Source organism: Sitophilus oryzae, unplaced genomic scaffold, assembly GCF_002938485.1.
Source record: "Sitophilus oryzae breed Bouriz unplaced genomic scaffold, Soryzae_2.0 scaffold_1743_pilon_pilon, whole genome shotgun sequence".
Lineage (NCBI taxonomy): Eukaryota > Metazoa > Arthropoda > Insecta > Coleoptera > Curculionidae > Sitophilus > Sitophilus oryzae.
In genome coordinates, this window is record NW_022146439.1 from 1,240,251 (window position 1) to 1,266,474 (window position 26,224).

A 26,224-nucleotide genomic window follows, 5' to 3' on the forward strand; every position below is an offset into this window, starting at 1 on the left:
AGACGTAAGATTTTTTTTTATTTAACAGTACATATATAATAGTTACCAGACTTTAAACATTGAAGTTTTCATGACTATAATAAAAAAAAGCTATAAATAAATAAACACATCTTAAATCGAAAGAAAAATAACACTAAACTAGATTAACTCAAATACATAAATCCATGTTACTTAATAAAACCAAATATCAAAATGCATACTATATAAAGCTAAAGCAGCCTATGAAAATTGTATTTGTTTCTCAAAAAATATTTAACTTTATACTTTTTTATATACTAAAGGCACCTAAACAGTAAGCCACAGTATCGTATAATATATATTTAAGATTTTATTGTGCAAAATTAATAAGATTCGTTTCTTTTTATCTTTTAGGGGTTGATTTTTTTATCTAAACATCAATCAAAAACAGATAATATTGTTTGATCTAATAGGCAGCCATTATGCTTTTATAGACAGTTAAAGTTAGGTCAGTCCTTTTGAATTTATGAACAGAGAATTTCGTAGTCAGAGAAAGAGAGTTCCTGGCCTCCGTAGGGGATGTAAAGGACACCGTGGCTGGGCTGGATTTTGCCAATGGTTAAACAGCCGTCGTGGACGGTCCTGCCGATGTACAAGGGTTCTCCATCTTCGGACTGGCCTCCAGGGACAGCGTTAGCTGGAATGTTGCCACCGGAGTTGGCCAACCACTGTCCAGGAAAATCGCACAGAACCTGGAAAAAATCATTTATAATCATTATTTCTGATGCAATTACTACGTTCTTATAGGATGTCCCAAATTCGAGCCTCAACAATGAGATCTTGAAAACTAGAAGATATACGATTTAAGTGCGGTATTAAAACTTTAAAGATTCTGGATACTTCCAAAAATTTTTGAAAATAAAACTAATACAGGGTGGCGCACCTCATTCGCCTCGGTTGATTATACGAAAACGGAAAGATATATAAACAAAATGTTTTATGGGTATATGTAGAGAGGCAATGTGCATAATTTAAAATTATTTTAAAATGTACAGGGTGTGTCAGAACTAAAATGCATACCAAAGTTATATTTTTTCTTATTGAACACCCGGTATTTTATTTCATCTTTGAGTTCTTGGGCATAAAATATGACATTTATTATAAGGGTTTAATATGTTTAAATTCTTTGGTTTTTGAGATATTTAAAGATATTTAAATATGCATGCTATAATAAAAAAGTTTGTCGACACCCTGTACATTACTTTTTAGAGTTAATTCTTGTGCTGACTTTAAAGCCAGGGAAATAAACTTTACAAAAAAAAATTATTGTTTCTTTAAATGTATACAGGTGTATCAAAAATTGCTGGTCTGTTTTAAATATTTATTTTACATAAAAACTTCGTTATTTTAAATACAACACTATGTATTTTTTAAAATAAGTCGAAGCAGATTTAAATGATCTTTCAAACCATATTAGCGTTTCCTATACCTAACTAGCTCAGATTTTGAATAAAAAGCGATTTTTCAATAAAATGGCATTCGAGATGGCTGGTGTCGCCATGGGAATTTGCTAATGACAGTTAGTAACTATTTTCAAAATCGACATTAGTTTATGGACTTTTTTAAATTTATAACAGTTTAATTTTATTTGGTTCTCCCAACTTTTTATAGTGGAAGAATTATTGTATTGCGCGACTTAATATTAATTACATTACTAAAAATCAAATAAACCGTTCAATAAAAACAGAAAACTATTAATATAAATTTTGAATATTTTTAACGACTATCATAAAAATATATTATCGAGAGTCCCTGGTTTTGACATTTGAAAATGTTGATAGCGACCCAGCTAATAAAATCTTTGAAGTTATTGGAAATCGCATGATATTTAGGTTTTCTTGTCTTTTATTGTTACTAAAACTTTTATGTAATATGATATATTTTAAATTGCATGTTTAACTTTTTGACATTTCCTCTACTTTTTATTAAATACATTTCAATGTCATGAAGTTACTCTGATGTCATTTAAAGAATTTTGAAATTATTCGCTTACATATTTGATTTCTTTTAAGTTTAATTTATTTTAGTCCGGTTGTGTTTTTTTTTCGCATCGATAGATAGTGTTGCATCACGATGAGCATATAGCTATCTACAAATAATAGTTTAAACATATTTTTTGTCATTTTTGCCAGTTTACTTAAAAACCAGAAATTTATAAAAAGCTTTAAATTTGCTTAGCAATTAGCAATCAATTATTTACATTTCTTTATATACTTTTAATAAATTAATTAGAATACAAAATGTAATTCTCTTTAGAATTGCAATACAATTTTAAAAACTTTTTGTATGGGAGCACAAACGATTTTAAATGTATTTTAATAGAACTGAGTAAACTAGAAATGCGTCTCAATAAAATTGCAAGTCGTCGAAATGTCTGGACCCGTGTTTATAACTTTTGTTTGGACCAAGGTCTGAAGCTATTCATTGATTTTCATCAAATGTGATAAATAAATCTAGAGTTGTTTTATTTTATCTTACGTATAAGGAAGACTCTTTGTTTCTAAAAACTTTTACTATGTATTCTTTTATATTCATTTATTAATTTTAATTGAAAATATTTATTCGTTCTTCACTCTTATGTTATTATTATTTTTGGATAACTATTTATAGGGGGTCGAAAAATACAAAATTTTCAAATTCCCCTTGTATTTCAGAAACTAAGAGGACCAGAACAAATCTGTGTGTAGCATCTTTAGCTTCATAAAAAAATAGTACAATTACATGAAAACCGCATATTTGTATCGCCACTCATAAAAGGGAAACACGGTAAAACATACGAAAATGGGACACCATGTATATTGCAACCCCTTGAGATTGGATTAATTACATATCAGCAGGTGTAGAAATAATAACAAGCCAATGCAGCATTACATTGTTTATATTCGCTGGAGATTTGACAGTGTTAGTGACAGCTTATCGTAGACTATTTGAAATGTTCGTTAAACGATTAAACTACGATATAATAAATTTAAATAGGTAACAACGGCGTCAGCGATGACTATGAAATGCAAATCGTCATTTTTATATATAAAATTATATGGGGAATGTGATCGATGTTCATTCCCAACCAACTAAACGTCGTTTTTTTTCGATTATAAAATATTTTAGAAACTATGTTTTTGTTATAATTTTAAACGTTTAACAAATACGACGAAATTCCAGAATAGATGTCATCCCTGTAAAAACTTATCTGTTATATACAGGTAATTACAGTTAGGGGTTGGAACCTTTGGTGATACAACAGCAAAATAAAACACTAAACCACCACAATACACCAAAACACTTTTACTTTTACACTAGACGCGCGTTTCGCTAACCATGTTAGGATCATCAGCAGATAATTAAAACTAAATTAATACCTACAAAATAGAGCGTGTATATAACTCGCTCAGTTGGCTCTGAATGGGCGTGGCAAAACTAACCAAGCGAGTCAAAACAAATAATTTAGTTTTAATCATCCGCTGATGATGCTAACATGGTTGGCGAAACGCGCGTCCAGTGTAAACGTAAAAGTGTTTTGGTGTATTGTGGTGATTTAGTGTTTTATTTTGCTATACAGGTAATGTTGAAAGGTCTATAATATTAACCTGAAATACACTACGCAAAATAATTATCCCATTTTATAAAAGGTAATTACTACATATTTTGAAATAAACTATGGACTTTTATTTATCATGTTTCAAAGTAAAAATGCATTCTTCAACATACCCGAAAAGCTATGACTATGTAGATAAATTCCAATGGCCTGTTTTGTTTACGTTTCCAATTGTTTAATTTCTTTCATCATTAAAATAGTCAGATTATTTTGTGCGTATCACCAATCGACATTCTGTTTATTATGTGATTTTGTAAACAAAACTTAAATTAGTCCTTGGTAAAGATGAATTATACAAATAAACGATTCGAGGCCATTTAACAGAAGGTGAAGCCCAAACAACTGTAATGGAGTATAAGCCAATTAGATTTCCAGGAGTATAATACAATTAGATTTGCACAAATTATTAATTTTGACAAATCATCAATCAGTAGAGAATTGAAACGCTACAGGAAAACTCAGAGTTATGCAAGATGTCATGGTCAAGGTAGACCAACAGCTACAACATCAGCCCAAGATCACTTCCTACAATTACTTTGAGAAATTGTAGAACCACGGTTAGAAACTTGCAGAACAAAATTTTAAGAGCTCACCTGATTAGGATAAGGAATCAAACGGTAAGAAACAGGTTACGGGAATATCAATTGAAATCAAGACAAGCAGGAACTGGGCCAAAGCTCAAAAGAAAACATCAAATCGAAGCCAGACTAGCATTTAGAACACCTAAAATGAACTGAATGGTCTGAATGGGGTGAAGGACTCTTTACTAATGAGTCCAAATATACTTTGTCGGTAAATGATCGTTGTCTTAGAATATATAGAAAGCCTAGAATCCAATTGGTTCAGCACAATATTTGACAGTTGGATGCCTATTTTTAAGTATTTATTTCTTATTATTTCTACACCTACTGTAACGTAATTTTCATTTAGACACAAAGTGTAAATTAGTATTGTGATATCTTACAATATGCTGAAACCAAATTAACATACCTCGTATTCCTGTACAGGATTTTCAGCTCCACCCCATGGAACGTAAGCCTGACCGTGACTAGGTACTAACTTTCCTGGTATAAGAGCCCCGTTGTAGTTAGCTCTCACAACATAAACAGATTCACCGTTGTCTTCGCCTCCGGCAAAACCACTGGGGGGGACTGCTCCACCGCTGGATGCCACCCAACATTGGGCTCCACAGGCTCCACCTCCACCACTGCTACCACCACCTGGAGCTAACATATTAAAAAAAAATCAACAAATTTAAAATATATATCTACCTATATTAATAATATAGTTTGATTTTATAAAAGAAAGAACATTTTCAATATTTAATATTATTAGGTCGATATAGCGGAATTTTGAAGATACTTTGAAGAATCGTCTACTTAAAAGATATTCTTTTGTGAATTATTTATTGAGATACAAAAATAAATAATTTAATTTTCAATATTTGTCTTATTTTTTGTCGAAATTCTGAACATGAAGAGACCCTATAAAACTTCACAAAAAAATGTTACGTGACAAAATAAAACCCATAGAAACACCAATTATTCTGAGGCATCCATGAATATTTTCAGAAGATAGTAAGATGAAAATTTCGGCATTTCGAATAATTATCCCGACTTCTGATATATTGTGGAAGGAGAAATTGAAACTCTATGCAAAATCATGATATTCAAAAGTTGAGTAATCACGAACTATATTTTAAAGTGAAACTATTATTTTTTTATAAAAAGCAAACAAAATTAAAAAAAATGTAGTTTACAGAACATAATCTTTTACAAAATGTCTGGCTAAATTAAAGTAACAAAGAGCCACTAACCTAAACAACTTAAAATATTTGAAAGAATTGCAATTGTAAAGAAATTAAACTTACCAGCAGGTTGAATGATCCAGTTTCCGCTTGAACCCCAGCCAGTGCAGACACCTACGTATTCGATATTAACACGTTCTGAGTCTGTCCAGGATAAGAATGGACTGAAGTCACCTTCGCGTCCAACGCCGATTTGTCCGTTGTTCCATCTGATCCAGAAACCGCGAAATTCGTCGCCGCTCAGTATATTTGGAGTAGGTGCTTCGGCAACGTCGGGTTTGGTTCTGTTCTTCCTGATGATCTAAAATGGACAATATGTAAATTGAAAAATATTCCAATGAAATCAAAAAAATCATCCTATAATGAAAAATTTAAAGAATAAGCTAAATTAAGCTCCGTCTACACATAACGTTTTACCTGTCAGTCTTACGACACCGACACCGGTACAACAACAAAGTTGGCTACGACACCAGTTTTTATTCGACATCTACTTACATTTAGAGTTGTCATTTTGTCATAGTTGAATACGGAATCGACAAAGAAGACAAAAAACAGCGACAAAAAAAAGATATAAAAATACTATTTATCCGTTACCAAGACACCGGTGTTGATGTAAAAACCAGTGCCGTATTCAAAACCAGTATTGAGATGAACACCGGTTCGAGAAGAACACCTGTGTCGAGTTGAATACCGATGTCGGGATGAATACTGGTATCGAGATCAACACCGGTGTTGAGATGAACACCGGTATCATTGTTGACATCGGTACACTGTATAGCCCATTTTTGACCACCGATGTCAGCCTAACACCGGTGTTAAGCCGGTGTACCAATCTCTGGAACAGACCTAGCACATTAGTCTAGATGTTGATACCGGTAGCTGACACAAATCAGAACACCATTTTTTTAGTATTTAGTGGGTGTTTCCTTTCTCATTAAAAGCGTGAGACACTAGGTAGCGATTGATACTAGACTCAAAGCAGCGTAGACTGTAAAATGGTTCTTCTGTATACGTAGATTTTAAACAACGTTTTGCTAAAACTGAACACCAGTGGCGGACACTGATGTAGGATATAAGTGGCTTCGTGTGAAAGTGCTTTAAAAAAAGTTATGGATGAATTTAGACAGACTACACTTTATAGCAGCGGAATGAGTACGTAATTTAGAATTTTGCCTGGCCAGCTGTAAGAAGAATAAACTTTAAAATAATGAAATCAAAACAAATTCAGTATAACCACAATAAGTTAGTCTGTAGTATAAGTAATTAGTATAGAAGATAAAATGGATAAGTATTAAAAAAATAGATAGTCAACATAGACAAAAAGTCAAAGTAACATAATATATTATGAGGCATAAAGACAATAACAATAATTATAAATATCTGGAAATTAAGGTCAGCACAGAAAACCAAGAATACGATTAGAAATAATTCATTCATGTATAAGCACAAAGCAACATGTCCTGATAATGCTGTAGCTTCAATACCTAATTATTAATAACAGTATTTTTTTCAGAAAACGGTTTTCTTCATGTTGATATGATAGTTACTGATAACTTGATAATTTACAAATCAAATAAAACACTATAAAAGAGTTTTCTGCTAAACAAAATGATTCGATCGACTCCTTGATTTAAATAAGAACCGAGAGATCATATTCAGAGGTTAGGACTATTAACAACAGAATGCCAACCCAGATTTCACCGCACCTATATAACCTTCTATACAATATACAGGGTGGTCCGAACTGAATTCCGGAAACTTCGGCAGCATATTCTGCAGATAAAAATAAGTAAAAAACTTCGTATAAATAAAATGCTTAGTTTTGGAGATACAGGGTATAGAAGTTTCATTTTTATTTCCATTTTTTCCAAATAATTTCTGAAGTAACGTCAATATTTGGATCAAAATTTTTGACATGAGACATGTTTTTTGACATGAGAAATTTCATTTTGATGTCAATATGACTCCTACTGGTAGAGGGCGCCAACTACATATTTTTTAACTGGTTTGAAAGTTAATAACTTTTCGTCCGTACCTGTATAAAACGACCGAGTAAAAAAATATACATTTACGACGTTTTTTATGTGAAAAAGTTCTCTTGGCAAAAATCCCTACGAGTAATGGTTTTCGAGATATTTGGAATCGAAATTATCAATACCTGTCATCATTGACATAAATTAAACATGTTGACTAAATAGTTATTAGACTGAAATCATAAATTTGTAATGTTTTCGTGCCAAAAGTTCAACAGAAACTGTTTTATCATCATTTTTTGCAGAACAATTTATGATTAGTTTAAAAAAATTAAAATTTCCCAAATTTATTATTTCAGTGAAATAACTCTCTACTCAACGTGTTTATTTTTCGTCAATAATGACATGTATTGACTATTTCCATTCTAAATATCTTAAGAACGGTTGCTCGTAGCGATTTTTACAAAGAGATATTTTTTACGTAAAAAGTCACAGACATGTATATTTTTTCACTCAGTAGTTTTGTACTGGTACGGACAAAAAGTTATTATGCTTCAAAACAGTTAAAACACATGTAGGTGGCGCCCTCTACTAGTAGGAGTCATATTGGCATCAAAATCAAATTACTCATGTCAAAAAACTCCCAAACACTAATTTTCATTCCAATATTGACGTTACTTCAGAAATTATTTAGAAAAAATCGAAATAAAAATGAAATTGCTACACCCTGTATCTCTGAAACTAACATTTTGCGACATACATTTATACGAATATTTTTATCTGCAGAATATGCTGCCGAAGTTTCCAGAATACAGTACGGATCACCCTGTATATAAAAATTTGTGTATATTAAAAATTGGATATTGAGCGTGAAATTTGATAACAATATGGGAATACAAAGGGACTCCGACTTAACACAACCCGTAATATTTTGATGAATGATTAAATCGATAAAATAGATTGTAGATGCTGTACTTACAGATTTTGTGTTTCCCCATCCACCAATGAATATTTCGTACATGGGATCGACTTCACCAGCTTCTGGGGACAAAGCGATATGAGCATCGTGAGGTGCTTTGACTCTGAACTGCAGACATCCCGATGCATTCGGGAAGAAGCAGTATTCAAGTTTGTCTTCAGTGGCAAATTCTGAAAATAAAAACGGCATTTTTTAGTCAGAATATTTATATAATTTTAAAGTTGGTTGAGACTTTAAGTTAGACAACTGAAGTTGGTTCATACATATAAAAATCTGCTTCATTATTTTTCATCTATTTAGTCTAAGTACAATCGAAAAAGAACCTATTTTTAACCACTTCCTATGATTCACAAATATCTTGCTGTACTTCAAGTCCTAACATAATGTCTTACTAAATTATTACACGTTCCATAAAACCAATTATAAAAGAAACAAGAAATAATTAAAAATTAGCAAAACCAGGTAAAACCCGCATTATTCAAATTCAAGAAACCAAACAAAACAGAAAAGAAGCGGATTTCAATGACGTCATTTCCATATTTAATGTTTATATAATTATAAAAATCGTATTTTTGACTTATTCGGGTCGACTCAGCCTTAAATGAGTACCTACTTGGGATTCACAATCCTGAGGTAATAATAGGCGGTTAAAGCATAGTGCTATCCACATTACCTGCCTTGTATACCGAACGGCTCTAGCATGGCAAGCTGTAGAACATGGCCTTGCTACTCCCAAGGCGTTAAACGCTATATACGAGAGCTATTATTATTATATATTTTTGACTTATTACTAATTATACATTACTAATTTTATGAAAAGAGGATCTATGAGCTTATAATTGAATACAATAAAGCTTCTTAAAAAAATTGATAGACAAATTTTGGAATATTCGTAAAAGCATATATAGTTATTGCACCTCATTAAATACTACCTAATTAAAAATAAACAAGAAGGTTAATGAATCAAACATATCAATAAAAATATCATTCTCGTGCATCATTTGTTGATTTATTTTTTATTCTCCTTATTTTAATTTTTACACGACAAGGACGCATTTCAAATAGTTGTTTATCTTGATAGTCAACTTACGACTATATATTATATAAAAAATTGTTTATTATATATAAAATTAGATTAGATTAGATATAATGATATCTGGCAACAAATTTAAAATTCAAAATTTACGATAAAGTGTATTATAAAAAAAAATGCAACCAAGGCTACCATTCCATACAAAAATTTTGCTCAGTTTTTATTTAGAATGCCAGTGTGGAAATAAATTATTCTATTTAATCCGTAGAAAAAAAGGCTTGGTACAATTCCATTTGGTAATTCTGATGCATTTTTAAAAAAATTAGGTAATTCTATTTGAAAAGCATAGTCATGGGATTATTCGTTTCAATTGCAGTAGACTATAAAATAATTTAAATGCCCACATTGAAATATTTTTATGTTACAGATAGCATCCTATACGTTCTATTGTTAAACTGCACTATTAACACAGTTGATACAATGTTTAATTAACTAAAAAAAAATAGCATAAAACGTTATAAAACTTATCAAAATGAAGTAATATATTCCATTGAAAAAAACTCTGAAACAGAATTTAGGCTACGAGTAGTATATTAAAATCTTTTTAGCATATAATATTAAATTACATTTTAGACAATATTTGCATATATGCATAGAATGTAAGCTAATTAGAATTTCTTGAGTTTAAACTAAACTTTATATACACCAAGAATCTGGTAGCAAGTGCCAATCAGATACAGTTAAATTATGCATACCATTGTAAACAGCAATTGCATTAAATTCACTGCCTTGTTATTCGAATAAATGCCTTTCCCGCCAGTTAATTTTACTTGTTAGCATTAAGGTATATTACTTTATATAATATTAAGTTGATATATCAGCAATAATTAAACAATAAATAGATACTTAAAATTTAATCATCAAAATTTCTTCGTATTCGTCGCCGTATCCTTTTTGGTTTAGGTTTAAAAACCTGTTCCGCTTCACCATCTCTGTATTGGTCGTCCAATAGTTCACCTTCCTGGAGGTTGATATCATAAAAAAAATTATTCGTAATTATAAATATGTACGTAAAAAATATTTTTATTAAAAATATCTAATACGTATACAGATATACTGTTTGTATAATTTATTAAAACATAGACAGCGGTACTTCAAAACACCCTTTATTAGTCGATTTTCTGCTATTCGTGACGAAATAGAACGGATGAAAACGAAACCAAGAAATCTACTCAATTTAAATCTTCATTCTTATTAATCGTAATGGTTTTGGAAATAATATGTCATGTAAATTCGGCAAGGCTTAAGTAGAATCACTCACGCAGATGTTATAACATCGTTAGTGCTATTAAGTTAAATTTAGTTTCTCAAATAAAACAGTGTTTTAAAATTAATATCTAATAAACGAAGCTATTAAACAGAAGGTATTAAATGTTTTAATATAAATATATCTATTCTTACATTTCGATTAAAATAATCATAAAAGTTATAAAATTAGATAGAGGATCTCCGACAGTGACAGTTATGTATCTCATTTTAATTTATTTCGGTTATTTCTTCTGTCGAAAGCTTCCCTGATCTCAACATGATTTTATAAATCCATGTAGAATCAAAAAGTATAAAATGTATAGGTGCACATAGATAAAGGAAATAAATTTATTACAGTTGGGGGTTGGGACCTTTGGTGTTACACAGCAAAATATAACACTAAATCACCACAATCCACCAAAATACTTTTACTTTTACACTGGACGCGCGTTTCGCTAACCATGTTAGCATCATCAGCGGATGATTAAAACTGAGTAAGTCTGATTCATAAGTAAGTTTATACAGGGTCAGTTTCCTACGATGTTCCCTATGGGTATCTCGGAAACTACTGGAGATAAAGAGTCGGTTAAATAGGTAAAGAATTGCAGTTTTGTGGAGCCATAAATATGCGCCTTTCAGATTTTTGAAAAAGTTCATGGCTTACTAGATATTTCGAAAAAAGCAAATTTTGCCTATTTTAAAAATTGTCCCTAATTCCATTATAAGCTATTTTAGACAAAAAGTTTTCAGATAAAAGTTGTAGATAATCACATCTTTAATGAGATTGTGTCCTCCGTTTTTTTCTAAAGCCTGTACTTTTTGACATATGACACAAACATATGTTTTTTTAAATGGAAACCATAGTTGGCCGTGACTTCATAAAAAGCGCTTTTTTTAAGCTTTTCAGCAATATAAGCTATAATATGTTTTCTTCGAAAAATTACTGAGTTATAGCCAATTCTTATCATTTTTAAACAATTTCACTTAGTTAGCCATGGAAACAAGTTCAATCGCCGTTGCTCTCAGAAATGTGAAGCTGTCACATCCAAACTTTGTAAATTAAAATAAACAAAAATTGTAAATATGAATTTTTCAAAATTTTTTTGAAAAAGCGTGTAGATACTGCGCATCAGAGTGGTTCCAACATGACTTTCATTATGACTTCTCTAATCCAACCACCACACCCCCATAAAAAAGAAATGTTAAAAAATTATTTATATCATAATTATGCATCAGGGATAGGAAGAGGTGGACCAATTGCATAGGCCTCCTTCGATCACCTGGACCTCACCCATTTTAGATTTTTTTATGCGGTATGGTTAGCAATAAGGTTTACAAAAAAGAACTTATGAGAGGGCACCTGAAGTGGCGGTACGAGAGAAGTTTAATTAAGTCGACCGGTCCTTCTGTGAGAATAGGTAGTAATTCAGTTTTTTAAAAAGAAGCAAACTCAAACAATGGCGGATTTTTTTCAACATTTTCTAAAAATAACTTAAAGTATATGAATCATAACAAAATAAGAATACCATGCAATCTAATTGAAATTAGTCAAGAAAGATAAGAATTGGCTACAACTAAATTTAACTGAATGTCTTAAAAACCGTTCTCTAAAAAACGTAACATTCACCGGTCAACGTATCGTCGAAAATGTATGGTCAAGAAAAGTTGAACCAATAATCCTACACGCTTTTCTTTTTTTGGAAATATTCATGTTTACAATGTTTGCTTATTTTAATTTACAAAGTTTAGATGTGACAGCTTCACATTTCCGAGAGCAAAGGCGATTAAACTTGTTTCCATGGCTAACTAAGTGAAATTGTTTAAAAATGAAAAGAATTGGCTATAACTCAGTAATTTTTCGAAGAAAACATATTATAGCTTATATCGCTGAAAAGCTTAAAAATGACGCTTTTTATGAAGTCATGGCCAACTATGGTTTCCATTTAAAAAAAACATATGTTTGTGTCATATGTCGAAAATGACAGGCTTTAGAAGAAAACGGAGGACACAGCCTCATAAAAATGTGATTATCTACAACTTTTATCTGAAAACATTTTGTCAAAAATAGCTTATAATGGAATTAGGGACAATTTTTAAAATAGCCGAAATTTGTTTTTTTTCGAAATATCTAGTAAGCCATGAACTTTTTCAAAAATATGAAAGGGGTATATTTATGAACCCACAAAACTGCAATTATTTCCCCATTTAAGCGGCTCTCTATCTTCAGTAGTTTCCGAGATACCCATAGAGTACATCGTAGGAAACTCACCCTGTATATTTTCCGTAAGTCGGGGACTTCAGTCTGAAGTCCGTTGTAGGGCGCTTCTAACGGTTCTTATGGCGTTCTTTTTCAAAGTTATTATTGCGATGTTGTAGAGTTTAATTTAATTCTATTTGCGCCAGCCCAAAATAATTTTAGGGAAAGTGGCATCAAAAACGTAAAAACTGCTGTGTGTGAACTGCAAACCTAACACGGATCTGGGAAAAAAGTCGAGCATTTCCGAATTTTATTTCCTGCAAAAAGCGCCAATAGTATTTATGGTGTCCTTAGGGGTACTTCTCTCAAACTAAACTTGTTTCATTTATCAATGGTCTGACCAAATAATGTACCAAGAATCTCCTCGAAATCTTCCTGACTGGTTGGACAGGCTTGTGTAAAAAATCTGAATGTATAAAGAATTATAAAACAAGTTTTCTTAAAAAGCCCTTAATATAATATTCAGGGTGTTCCAATTGTATTCCGCAACTTGGCAGCATATTCAGCAGATAGAAAAAATAAGTAAAAAGTTCGTATATAAATGTATGTTCAAAAATGCTTAGTTTTGGGAGCTACAGGGTGAATAAGTTCATTTTATTTTGATTTTTTCTAAATAATTTATGAAGTAACGTCAATATTTGATGAGCATTGGTGTCTGGGAATTTTGGACATGAGGAATTTGATTTTGATGTTAATATGACTCCTATTTGTAGGGAACGCCACTTTCAAATCTGTTTTAACTGTTTTGAAAAGTAATACTTTCGTCTGTACCTGCATAAAACCTACCGAGTAAAAATATACATTTCAGTAATTTGTTACGTAAAAAGTGTCTCTTGGTAAAAATCACACGAACAGCCGTTCTCAAGATATTTAAAATGGAAATAGTCAATGGTTATGTCATTATTGACAAAAATTAACATACGTTAAATAGATAGTTATTTGAACGAAATGATAAATTTAGGAACCTTTTATTTTTTTAAATTAATCATATTTTTTTTCGAAAAATGATGATAAGAGTTTCTATTGAACCTTTGGCACAAAAACATTTCAAATTCCATAGTGATTTGCTCCATAATCCGCATTTAGTCAAAATGTTTAATTTATGTCAATGTGCTGACAGGTAACCATAACTCTGTAGCGATTTTCTCCAAGATACTTTATTACGTAAAAACGTTGTTATTATATATATATATATATATATATATATATATATATATATATATATATATATATATATATATATATATATATATATATATATATTTTTATATATATACGGATATAGTACCCGGTTTTATACAAAAAAGTTGTTACCTACTCTTCGTTACCTACTCTTCTAAGCAGTTAAAAAATATGTAGGTGGCGCCGCCTATAAGTAGGAGTCATATCGACATCAAAATCAATTTTCTCATGTCAAAAAACTCCCAGACAACCAATTTTCATCCAAATATCGACATTGGTTCAGAAATTATTTGGAAAAAATCGAATTAAAAATGAAACTTCTACACCCTGTATCTCTGAAACTAAGCATATTAGGACACTAAATGTGTGTAAACGAACTTTTTTAGTTATTTTTATCTGCAGAATATGCTGGCAAAGTTTCCGGAATACAGTTTGGACCACCCTGTATAATTCAATATCTCATTCTCAAGAATAATTCTAAATAATAAAAAATGTTAGCGTGTATTAGAGTACTAACAAATAAATGCCGATACATTTTTGATGAAGTGTAATGTCTCCATAACGTGTACGACTTCCTACAAAAACGGCTATAAACAGAAAAAAATCTAAATTATGAAATATACGCACAGTCACTAGTATCATTTACCTTCGTTAATAACATGCCCTACAATTCATATTATTTTTTCTTGCTTAATGCCGAAATATGATAAATGACCGAAATGCGTGTCAAGACAGAAGAATTCAGACATTTTACTTTGCACCAAATTTTCTTAAATATTTTCAGCCCGACGCTTTTAGTGATTTTCGATAAAAAGTTTATCGCGTGCACAGACCAGAGAAAAACTAGAAAAGTTAGCGGCTTCCGTGTTCCGCATAGGAGTCAAGGAACCGCTTTCAAACGTTAGAAAAAATCATTATAACTTTGGTAATGTCACTAATGTCGGGTATTTTCTTTCTTTTATGGTGCCAGGTTAACGATCGGACTTGCAAATGACTAATTACTGATCACAATAAAAACTAATGTTAGTGAGTGCTGCTAATACAAAAACGCAGAATATTGCAGCAATAATTTACAAAGTTTTATACCGTTTACCTGAAAGATGAACTAACAAAAAAAGAAAATAACTTAATTCGACCATAAAGAAAATCTATTTTAAAAAATAAGGAACTGGGCGTTGCGGGCAAAACGTACCGTAACAGAACTATAGAACCAGTCTGGCCCTTTAAATATCTTGGAACCGTTATTACTAAAGACTAAAGATATAAATATAATAATAAACTATGGAGAATCAAACAAGCTATCTTGAACAGCTTTCATTAAGCTGAAGTATCTTCAGCTTAATGAAAGATGAAAGAAAGAGCTCTAAGAGCGATAATGCGATACTAGAGATGCCACGAATATTCGACTACTATAAAAAGTGTTCCAATATTTCGTGGACATAGAATTACTACATATTTTGTCTCTTTTATTTTTCCAAAGCTGACTTCCAAAAAAAAAGTTTTTTGTCACATAAATTATAATTTGTCGTAAAATCTGTTATGCTATAATAATATCGTTGGCAAAAATATGGAATTTTATGTTAATATCACAAATTATATTTGGCAATAAGCTTCATAGAAAGTTTAAAAAATTAATCAATTTTAAATTATTTAACGTTCGGGTTTGTATCTGATTGATGCCCTCTAATGGACAAACGAAGCACTTTTGTATAAAGGTAAATTATGTGCAATTAACTTATTTTGATTCCAAAAGTGCGTAGTTGTTCTATGTCCACGGAATATTGGAACTCCCTGTATATTTTTCAGATCTGCTTTGAAAAAATAAATTCTCCAAAAACGATTTTCTCAAAAACTATGCAATATGGTGTTTTTGACAAATACTTAAAAAACGTATACTATAGTCCGTCTAGAAAATATCCGGAATTTTATATTTTTCCTAATTTTAATGTTTTTTCTGTAACACTCTAAGACATCAGTAATCCATCACGTAGGTTGTGCCAATAGTAGGCTATGACCAAAATCGCATGGCAACACCATCTGTCAAATATTGTTGATTGTAAACCGGCTTAAGATTTGAGAAATAATGTCGCAAGTAAAAAAAATTGAAATGGTGGAATATTTGTATAGAAAAGGTGTTCGAAACGTTAAAAAATTAGTGCAATTGACTGAACTCGGAAAAAGTGCAGTATATGAAACAATAAAGGGTTACAGATATGAAGCATGGACCAGTTTCAGGAAGAGCGCCTAAGATTTGCGAAAACAATCATTTAAACGCTTTAGTGGCATTAGGACGAGAGAATCCGCGCCTAGGGTTTCGCAAATTGGCTAACAGATTTGGAAGTCAGCGATAATTAAAAGTGTGCCCAGTCACTGAAAAGACAATAAGGCTATATACCAAGGAAGCCAAAAAAAATCCCTGCAATAACACCTCTACAAAGGCAACGAAGAATGAATTTTTGTCAACGTTTTCAAAAAGATAATTTTAATAATGTTTTTATTTCTGACGTAAGTTGTTTCCAGCTTGGTGGAAACCACCTAAAAATCCTATAAAAAGAAAATGTTACCGTTCAAGTTTCAAAATTTCCCACTAAAATAATGGTTTGGGGCGCAATATCTCAGCGTTGTGCGACACCTCAGTGTATAGTTGATGGAACTGTTAATAGTGCAAAATATTGTGATATTTTAAATGATTTTCTTCTTGAAACGGCTCATGTTTTATATCCAGAGGGGTGGCGTTTTCAGCAGGATAATGCAAGATGCCATACATCTGCCTATAGTCAAGGTTGGATGCAAGAACACCATTTGCAACAATTCCATAGCCAGCAGCTTCACCAAACCTTAGTCCCATTGAAAACATATGGGGACTAATGAAGATTGAAATGGAACAAGCAGCTCCACGAAATAAACAAGATTTGATTCGCTCAGTTTTACAGGCCTCTGGACTATCGCCACTGAACATTATGGTGTGGACCTAGTTTCGGGTGTACCTGAACGTTTAGTTAAGTGTTTGGAGTTAAATGGAAGTTGTATAAGTAAATAAACTTAATAATTTGTTATAATTTTTTTTAACTCAAGTCCTAAAAATATATATCGATAATTGTAATTTTGCTTTCTTTTCTCCGGATACTTTCTAGACGGACTATATTAAAAGAATATCAATTTTATTAGCAGATAACGAGTTATTACATACAAGTACTTCAATACTTTAAATCTATTAAAGGTAAATAATGGTTCTATAAAAACAATTTTTTCTGCATTTATAGGAAGCAAGCGATTGCGTTTTTCCTTAAATTTCCTGACAGATCCAGGCGATCACCTTTCAAATAGAATTCAAATTGCATTTGCAACACAAAACATCCCCCTTTAGAACTTTTTCTTTAATGGCCATAAGCGGGAGTAAAAGATCAACCGCCCGAACAAACACTAGAGGAGCCACCGGTCATCAAATGGTGTAAAAATTGCGAACATTTAATCATCTAATTTTGACACAAGGGGTCGCGCTCAACTTTTTTAATTTTTTTAACTTTAACTTTTAACTTTTTAATTCAATATTCATTGTTTTCAAACTATATTATTAGACTTTGTTGTATTTAGTGAATGTATAAATGTTTTCTTAGTATAAAGTTGCATTATAGTAATTTAAATTATATTACATACATATTTAAGATTCAAATATTATGACATATATGTCAGTTGCGGTCTAAAATGTCATCTTGATAACAAAGAGTTAGTCAGTATTAGTGTCTCTCTGGAGTTAGTTATTGTCGAAAGTAGTTGAAATCATGTTAAAATATTAAAATTTACAAGTTATAATTAGATATTTTATATATTATTTCAACAACAAATAGTACAGCGTAATGTTGATATGCAGGTCCAAAACAAAAAGTGCCGTTATGTTTTTCAGTTTTCGTTGTCAGCCGCGGAAGTTTCAGTGATTTTAGTATTGTCGGATATTTTTATTTGTGAAATAGAAATATTTCGTTTGGATTGCAAAACTAAAAGTGGAAGTTTCATTGCAATGTAAGTAAGCGTTTGTCCATTTTATATTTTACTTTTGTCATACCAACGACAAATATACATATATTAAAATTTTATAATTCGTTTTATTTAAAAAAATGTTGGAAAACAAGCTTGTAATCCTGTAATTGACATAATTGTTATGTAATATTCCATTTAAATGTAATATATTACTTTACAATTAAAAAAATGTAAATTTAAAAATATATTAAAAATATATACAAGCATTAATTGAAATTTTTTGAGTGCGACAGGCGCTTTTATCTGTGACAGGCGCTTTATTATTTAGTTTCATTTCTTAACATGATAGACGAAGTTCTAAATGGGGGATGTTTTGTGATTTGAAAATGCACTTTTGGTCGTAACCATATTTTACAAACTGTCTGTATCGATTTCCTCAGAAGAGAGACTTAAAATATTTTTCAAAAATATATATCATTATAATTGGTATATCATCTCTTCGGAGATGGCGAAGAATTATCATCCGAATCAGAACCACAGGATTCATCTCAATTAATTTTCAGAACTTCAATGCAAGCTAATGACAATGGAATAGTCAAAAATACTATATAACAGTATAAATATTTTCAGGGCAGGTAGATATCAATAAAACAAATATATATTTTCTCTTTACCGTTTTTCAAATAAATCCAAAATAATCGAGTTGTTCAAGTAACCATGGTAATACCAGACGAGAGAGAGAAGAAATTATATTATGAGACTATAAGATATTATACCGTGGCAAAATTTGCGGCGAACAGGCAGTTTTCTAAAACATACAAGGACATTTTAAAAAATGCAGGATTTTCAACATCTTTGTGTAAAAAAAACCTCATAGACGTGTTTCTGGGATTGAAATATACCACTCCTGTAAACATTTCTGCTTATTTAAAAGTCACCCTGTATAAAGTATGTTCAACAAGAGAATCCATAACAGTGACAGTTGTGTCTGTCTATGTCTGTCATTTTATTTCATAGGTCAATTTATTTTCCGTCATTTTTTGGATATCTTAAATTTTTGAAAATTTGGAATTGTTCGAAAAATGTTTTGAATTTTTTTTTAAATTTATAGTTCAAAAACATAATATCGTCATAATATGGAAACATAAGTAGTAGATTAAATTTACATAAAAGAAAATCCAAAAAATGTCCAGTTCTCAAAATTTAAGGGAAAAATTATTTTTTTATTAAAATATCCCGGTTATTTTGGACTTATTTGAAAAATGCTAAAGAGAAAATACCGTATGATCGAAAAAAAATGGCGTCCAGTTGGTTGGGAAATGAAGATCAATGACGTTTCCCATATAAATTTACATATGAAATGACAGCGATCTTCATTTCATAGCCATCGCTGACGCAGTTTTTTTTAGATCATGCGGTATATTTCTTTTATCGAGATCTACCAGCCCTAAAATATTTGCAATTATTTAAGACTCCACCCAGTATATATTGCTCAAAATCTCACAGTAACAACATGAAAGAATCTTAATAATAAAATTAAAATTACTCAGTACATTATAAATCTGTAAATAATTGTTCCTAAATGGTATAAAATTGTCAAGTAGTATTGCTCATCATTTCCTGCTATTTTAGAAACAGTTAGATCTCAACAATTTACTTAAAATACCAGTACAGTTACTAAACTAGTGGTTCGTGAAAACAATCTCTTTTGGACATAATACAATAGCAATAAAACAATTAGTAGACCTCGAAGAGAACAAAGTTTTCTATTAAAAAACTTTTCTAAAAAAAGAACCAAATATTTTTATTAAATGAATAAAACTTATTACAAACTATATTTTTAATTTTTGGAAAATAATAGTTTGATGTGATTCCCTGCATGAATTACGTATCTATGAATTCCTTCGAATGTTTACCTTTTTCATCACCATCCCGTGTATGGATATCAATATCGATTTTATGATCTCTCATTAGCTAATAATACGTCTTGAATAAATATTAAACAAATATTTTCATTTTGTTGATTGGAAAAAAACTGTGGAAACATGAACAAGGTCTTATTGTAAAGTACTGTTTATTTATAATAAACATTTGTTTAAGTGTCTAGTGTCTATATCTTTATTTTATTGCAGGTTCATTACGTTTGTCCATCCTGGTCATGAATTAAGCCATGATCGAAAAAAATCAAAGATTTTCGATTTAAGTAAGACAAATCTTGTGTGATTGTCAGGGTTTTTTTAACAGGACACTGTCTCCAAAATGAACACCTTAGACAAAATGAAGCTAAGAACCAATGGCGACAACAGATTCTGTGGTTAAATGAGGAAACACGAGAACACCTCATTAATACAGAAAATCACAGGCTTTTACCAAACTACACTAAAACACTGCTTTAATATTCTGAAGACACGTTTAGCTAATTATGTTAGCAAAGTTTGAAAATAGTTTTAATCAGTATACGCATCACTGTCAGTTTATTATTTACGAAGTATTGTTTTCTAGAACTATCGCATCTCGTGACCAGAGAATCTAATTTAGATTGCTAATCAAATACCTGATTTTCAGCTGCTAAAGTGCTAATAAACTAAAAGCATGCAAAGCTGTATCATAATTAAAGTAAAAGTTGAACGAAATTGAAAGAAGGAGAAAATCAGTGCCGTACTAGTATGTACAAACCAAATGTAAAATAAATAAAAACATTTTCTCAAAAAAACTCAAATAAACTAGAAATTATTTTAGTGTAGAATGTAATTGTTAGTGGATTTTTACCTACTTGTAAGAATTATATTATGTCCAGTGAGAGAATACCTATGTGGTCATTTTAATTTACAGGTAAATAAAGAGGTAAATTGAATTTTCTGTCACTTTTTAAATGTCGTCTCGTCGAAATTGAGATATGATTAAAAATACGATATGGGTATCTTTTAACCGGCCAGGACAAGACACTCAACATTATGCCGCAACCGCACATGCGCATTAGGCGATTAAACATATTTTTCCAATGCTCCTTAAGTAAAAATTAGTGTTTTTAATACAGCCATGACACCCTAGATTGAAATTTAAAATACAATTTTGTTTTAAGCGAAAATGTCAAAAGTTGACATATGATATGTCATTCTATTCAGAGTGTTATTTTCTATCGAATAAAGTAGAAAATACCCAGGGGGGCCATTTAAAATCAAAAGTTGTAGTGATTCCCAATGAAACAAGAAGTGGCCGAAAATAATTGAATACGCCAATCAATCCTAATTTATGTCATATACTAACCTACCAAATCTTGTTTTTTTATCTGAAAGTATAAAAAAGTTACAGGGGGTGAGTCACTTTTGAGACGCACCCGGTATATTTAATATTTTGTCTAAGGATATTATTCTCCTGTGTACATTATTATAATATAATTAAATTAAACATGTTGTAGTCGCACACACATTTGTAGATATACCAAGGTTACGACTAATAGAGAAAATCTGAGGATGAACTGATGGCTTATTAATCGAATATGTTATTCTTTTCGGACTATACTACAAGGTTTAACATATTCATTATTTTGTCATGAATTATTAATGTGTTTGTTGTTTTGAAATTCTAGCCATTTTATTACTTAGTGCTTATTACTTATATCTTCCAAAGTGCAAGTGTTTTCTACTATTCAAAAAAAATAACCTAATTTAAGTCCTAATTTTCTAGCTTACTTCAAAATTAGTTATTTAAAAGGAATTAATATTGTATATTTACAATAATTAAACATAGTTTATAACAAAATGGTGCAAATTATAAGAACATAATAATAATATAATATTTGTCTAAACAAATCATATATTTAATTTCTCTAAAATATTACTTTTGATGTTATTTAGCAATTCCGTATCCAATATTCGAATATTTGCCTTATTCATTATCACATACTTTTATGATCTTCATTTAACTAATCATCTTTTTAATGTCAGAAAATTAATAATGTGACAGTTAAATAATAAATATTCTTTTATTATTTAACTGCCATATATTTATTTTAATAGTTAATTATTATTATAATATTTAATATAATCGAAAATTTCCTCGTAGATATTAAAAATGTGCAGATTATAAAATAAAAATCGAAAAAAAAACACAAAATCAATAAATCCGAACCTGCTACATTCCAGCAGCAGATAGTTAAGAATCTCACCAGTGGTGGACTAAAAATAGCGGATTATGTCAGACCAAAACAACCGCGCCGCTATGGTCAACTGAATCTTAAATAAGGTCAAACAATTATTTCTCTCCAACGCTAAAATTATTTTTCCCAAACAACAAATCACATGCCATATGAAACCACAATGTATAAAACTATCAAGAAACGTCCAATACAAGTTAAATATTAATTGTTATTCTATATACATAATATATTACTTTATTTCTATTTAGCGGTGATGTAAAATACACATAAACGTTCAAGTTTTATTTTTATACGAATATGATGGAAAAATACGCAGGTCGTGTTTTACATATATCAGCAAATATCAGGCATAACACTAATTAAATTAAAAAGAAAACACTATCTAGGTATAGTGCAACAATTCAATGCAGTTATTTTTCCAAATATAGTAGTGTTTATTTTTTACACATTTTTCTTTATTTTTTTAAGGCTGTAGAATATTTTGATTTTGTTTTTTATGTTAACGCTAACTACAGTGTGGTCAAATAGTTTATAATCAAGAAGTTTTAGACAATGACAGATAACAAATTTCTAGTATTCATTGAAGTCATGATACGGAATGTGTAATTAAGGTAGCACAGATATACATAGACTAAATTTACGTTTTTCTGATGATGACTTTTCTAGATGATTAATTATTTGAAAAAGTAATAATTAACTATAATTTGGTAAAAAGTTTTTTTTAATCTGAATATGTATACTCTATACTTCATTGGCATTTAATAAAAGTAATTACCTGCATTACTCAATTTAATTGTAAACATTTTTATTGCTAGAATAATTCTATACTTAATCGTAGAAAAGTCATAAAACATTGTCAGATAACGCGGTTTTAATAATAAAAAATTGATATGTCGATAATAAATTGTGATTACTAAACTAAACAATAAAACGTCATCAAAATTGCTTTTCAACCATGTTCTAAATTCTAATGAAATAGGTAATAAAAATAATTATTTTTATATCTTGTCACTGGCGATTGCCTCCTCCGCCCTTAGCTCTGACTGAGTGACGCACATTAGTGAAATCGCAACCTCAACATAGCTCGCCTACCCCGCCCTTTTACCCACGGCACGCTACTGGTAGCAACAACCGCAAGAACTGACAATAAACAACTACTGGAATGCCACAACCTATTTTATTACTGCTTACATAGAAAAAGTATGAAATGAATATTAAAAATATTCCAAATAATTTGGCGTTCAAGAGTATGTTTCAAATTTTCAAAATTAATATATTTTTGGGAAAAAATTCTCTACTTCTTAATTATGATTAAAAAATAAAATGAATAGACAACGTAATGGTATAGAATAAAAAAATTATAAACCTATTTTTGTTCTTTATAAAAATAGATTTAGAATTTATATTATCACATATACAGGATCCGGCAATAGTGCGTCGGGCATCTGTAGCTCCTAGAATAAAAAACTTGAGAATTTTGTTTAAGTGCATACCTAAAGTATGTACAAGGATGTATTTCATGAAAATATTTTAACTTCTATAGGGTGGCTCAAAAAAGTGTGAGTGGATCAGCAGGATTTTTTTAAATGGAACACCCTGTATATTATTGCATTTTTGGCTTCTGGTTTCAGAGATATTAAAAAATAAATCAAAAATATATATTTTTCAACCCTTCTTAAAAAAATTATTAAAAATACAAGAACTGTTCTGAAATCAAAACTATATTAAGTATTTAATTTAGATGGTCTGTACTTACTTTGCTATAAATATGAAAATCGTAAATCATACAGGATATTAAAAATTCTACGCCAAACTTTCTAAAATAAAAAATAATTTTTCTTCGTTTTTTTTAAATGGAACACCCTGTATATTATTTTTTCAATAGACGGAGAATTAAAAAATGAACATTTTTTGTATTTAGAATATTTCAAAATTTTTATCGGTTTCGCAGATATTTGCGGTTTTATATTTCATATGGCATTTCCTACAGTAAATTTTTATCAAAGCCACCGAATTACTTTTCTCCTGTATTTTACCATTGTAAGCGCCATATGAAATAATACTGCGTGTATCTACAAAACCGTTAAAAATTTTGAAATACTCTAAATACAAAAAATGTTAATTTTTTAACTCTCCATCTAATAAAAAAATAATATACAGGGTGTTCCATTTAAAAAACAAAGAAAAAATATTTTATATTTTAGAAAGTTTGGCGTAGAATATTGAACATCCTGTATGATTTACGATTACCATATTTATAGCAAAGTAAGAACAGACCATCTAAAGTAAATACCTGATATAGTTTTGATTTCACAAAAAGTCCTGTTTTTTTAATAATTTATTTAGGAAGGGCTGAAAAATATATATTTTTGATTTAATTTTTAATATCTCTGAAACTATCGAAATATATTTATTCATATTTTAGGGTTATGTAAAGTAATCTGAAAGGCAGCCAAAAATGCAATAATATACAGGGTGTTCCATTTAAAAAAAATTATCCAGGTCCACTCACACTTTTTTGAGCCACCCTATAGAAGTTAAAATATTTTTCGGAAATACAACCTGGTAGGTACATAATTTAAGTTTGTACAACAAAATTCTCAAGTTTTTTTATTCTAGGAGCTACAAATGCCCGACGCACTATTGCCGGACCCTGTATAGTCTGTCTAACGAGAGGATCTCTGACAGTGACAGCTGTGTCCGTCATTTTAATTCACAGGTAAATTGCATTTTCTGTCGTTTTTGAGATGTCGTCTGTGGAAATCTTTATCGTGAATCGTTTTACAGACTTTACCTGTGTATTTATGTATGTATTATTGCTTATTATTTTTTTAAGACATAATAATAACACAATGTTTCTTGATTGTGATTTGTTTTATATAATAAAACGTGTTGTAAACTTAACTAAGATTTACTAAAAACAAAACAAATTTTAATGGTTCTAGAAGCCGGAAACTGTGTAAATACTACATAAAAAAACATGAACGCAATATAAAGATATTTTTAGCTTGTTATATGCATTATTTTATGTCTATATTTCATAGAATTTTACAAATATTCCAATCTGCCTTTTCAAAGAAAAATGTAATATTTCAAATTATTTATATAATTATAATAATAACTATTAATATATAATTATTGTAATATTAAATGTTAGATTATAACGTACAAGAACATAACAAACAAGAATGTTTTACAGGAATGCATATATTTTTGGAAATATTAATATCTAATATAGAAATCACAAACCTAATAATTACAAATAAGGAAATATTAACTAAAATATGTAAAAAACAAAATACTCAAAAATTTAAAACATAACAATTCTTTATATAATTATTATTTTCTCTCTCATTTAATAGTCCCCAGAGTTTCTAATTAATTATTTAAGATTTTCACTTTAAAATTATCATTTAATTAAAAAATAACATTTTAGAACAATTAGTTTAATTAAATCCCTCAAGATTTAAAGGTTTAAAAAACTTTAATTTTTAACTGACAGTGATTAGTTTCACTATAACAAAGAATAAGAAAAAACTTACCAATATTGTTGCTCATCTTGAATGGTTTCAGTTAAAGAATATCCAACACAGCACACAAAACTAGGTCCACTTCACACTGTCTGCCTGCCTGAATTCCTACACCCGGCTTCTATATGTTTTATAAAATGGCTTACGATTGCGCCGTCAACATATTTTGCCGGCTTGTTGGAGGTAAGACAGAGATAGAAAAAATGGGGGGAATGGGGAGACCATAAGGTGGGGAAGAGGACGCGACGTCATCTCTATATTTGCTTACTGACCTAACTTGACCGTTAGCTAAGGACGCACTATGATTAAGCGATGGAGGGAACGAGATAGGATATGATAACAATGAGCAGGTTCGCATTGAAAAGAATGTGGGGGTACTACGTGTACCGTTTGTAGATGATTCAT

The 26,224-nt window shown here is 30.3% G+C and overlaps 1 protein-coding gene across 1 annotated transcript; it reads right to left on the reverse strand.

Moving 5' to 3' along the window:
• Nucleotides 1-25,987, reverse strand: LOC115881830. Its single transcript, XM_030899516.1, has 5 exons — nucleotides 25,832-25,987; nucleotides 8,373-8,542; nucleotides 5,484-5,721; nucleotides 4,604-4,839; nucleotides 1-710 (listed from the first exon to the last, which is right to left on the reverse strand). Exons 1-5 carry the CDS (start codon nucleotides 25,845-25,847, stop codon nucleotides 483-485), a joined length of 888 nt encoding a protein of 295 aa, XP_030755376.1. The 5' UTR covers nucleotides 25,848-25,987; the 3' UTR covers nucleotides 1-482.
• Between the last annotated feature and the right edge of the window lie 237 nt (nucleotides 25,988-26,224).

What these genes read in the sequence shown, in the direction of transcription:
- LOC115881830 (XM_030899516.1), bottom strand. An exon ending in GATGGGGAAACACAAAATCT is followed by an intron (nt 5,722 to 8,372) that starts GTAAGTACAGCA and finishes TGTCCATTTTAG; the next exon opens with ATCATCAGGAAGAACAGAAC. An exon ending in CTGGATCATTCAACCTGCTG is followed by an intron (nt 4,840 to 5,483) that starts GTAAGTTTAATT and finishes TTAATATGTTAG; the next exon opens with CTCCAGGTGGTGGTAGCAGT.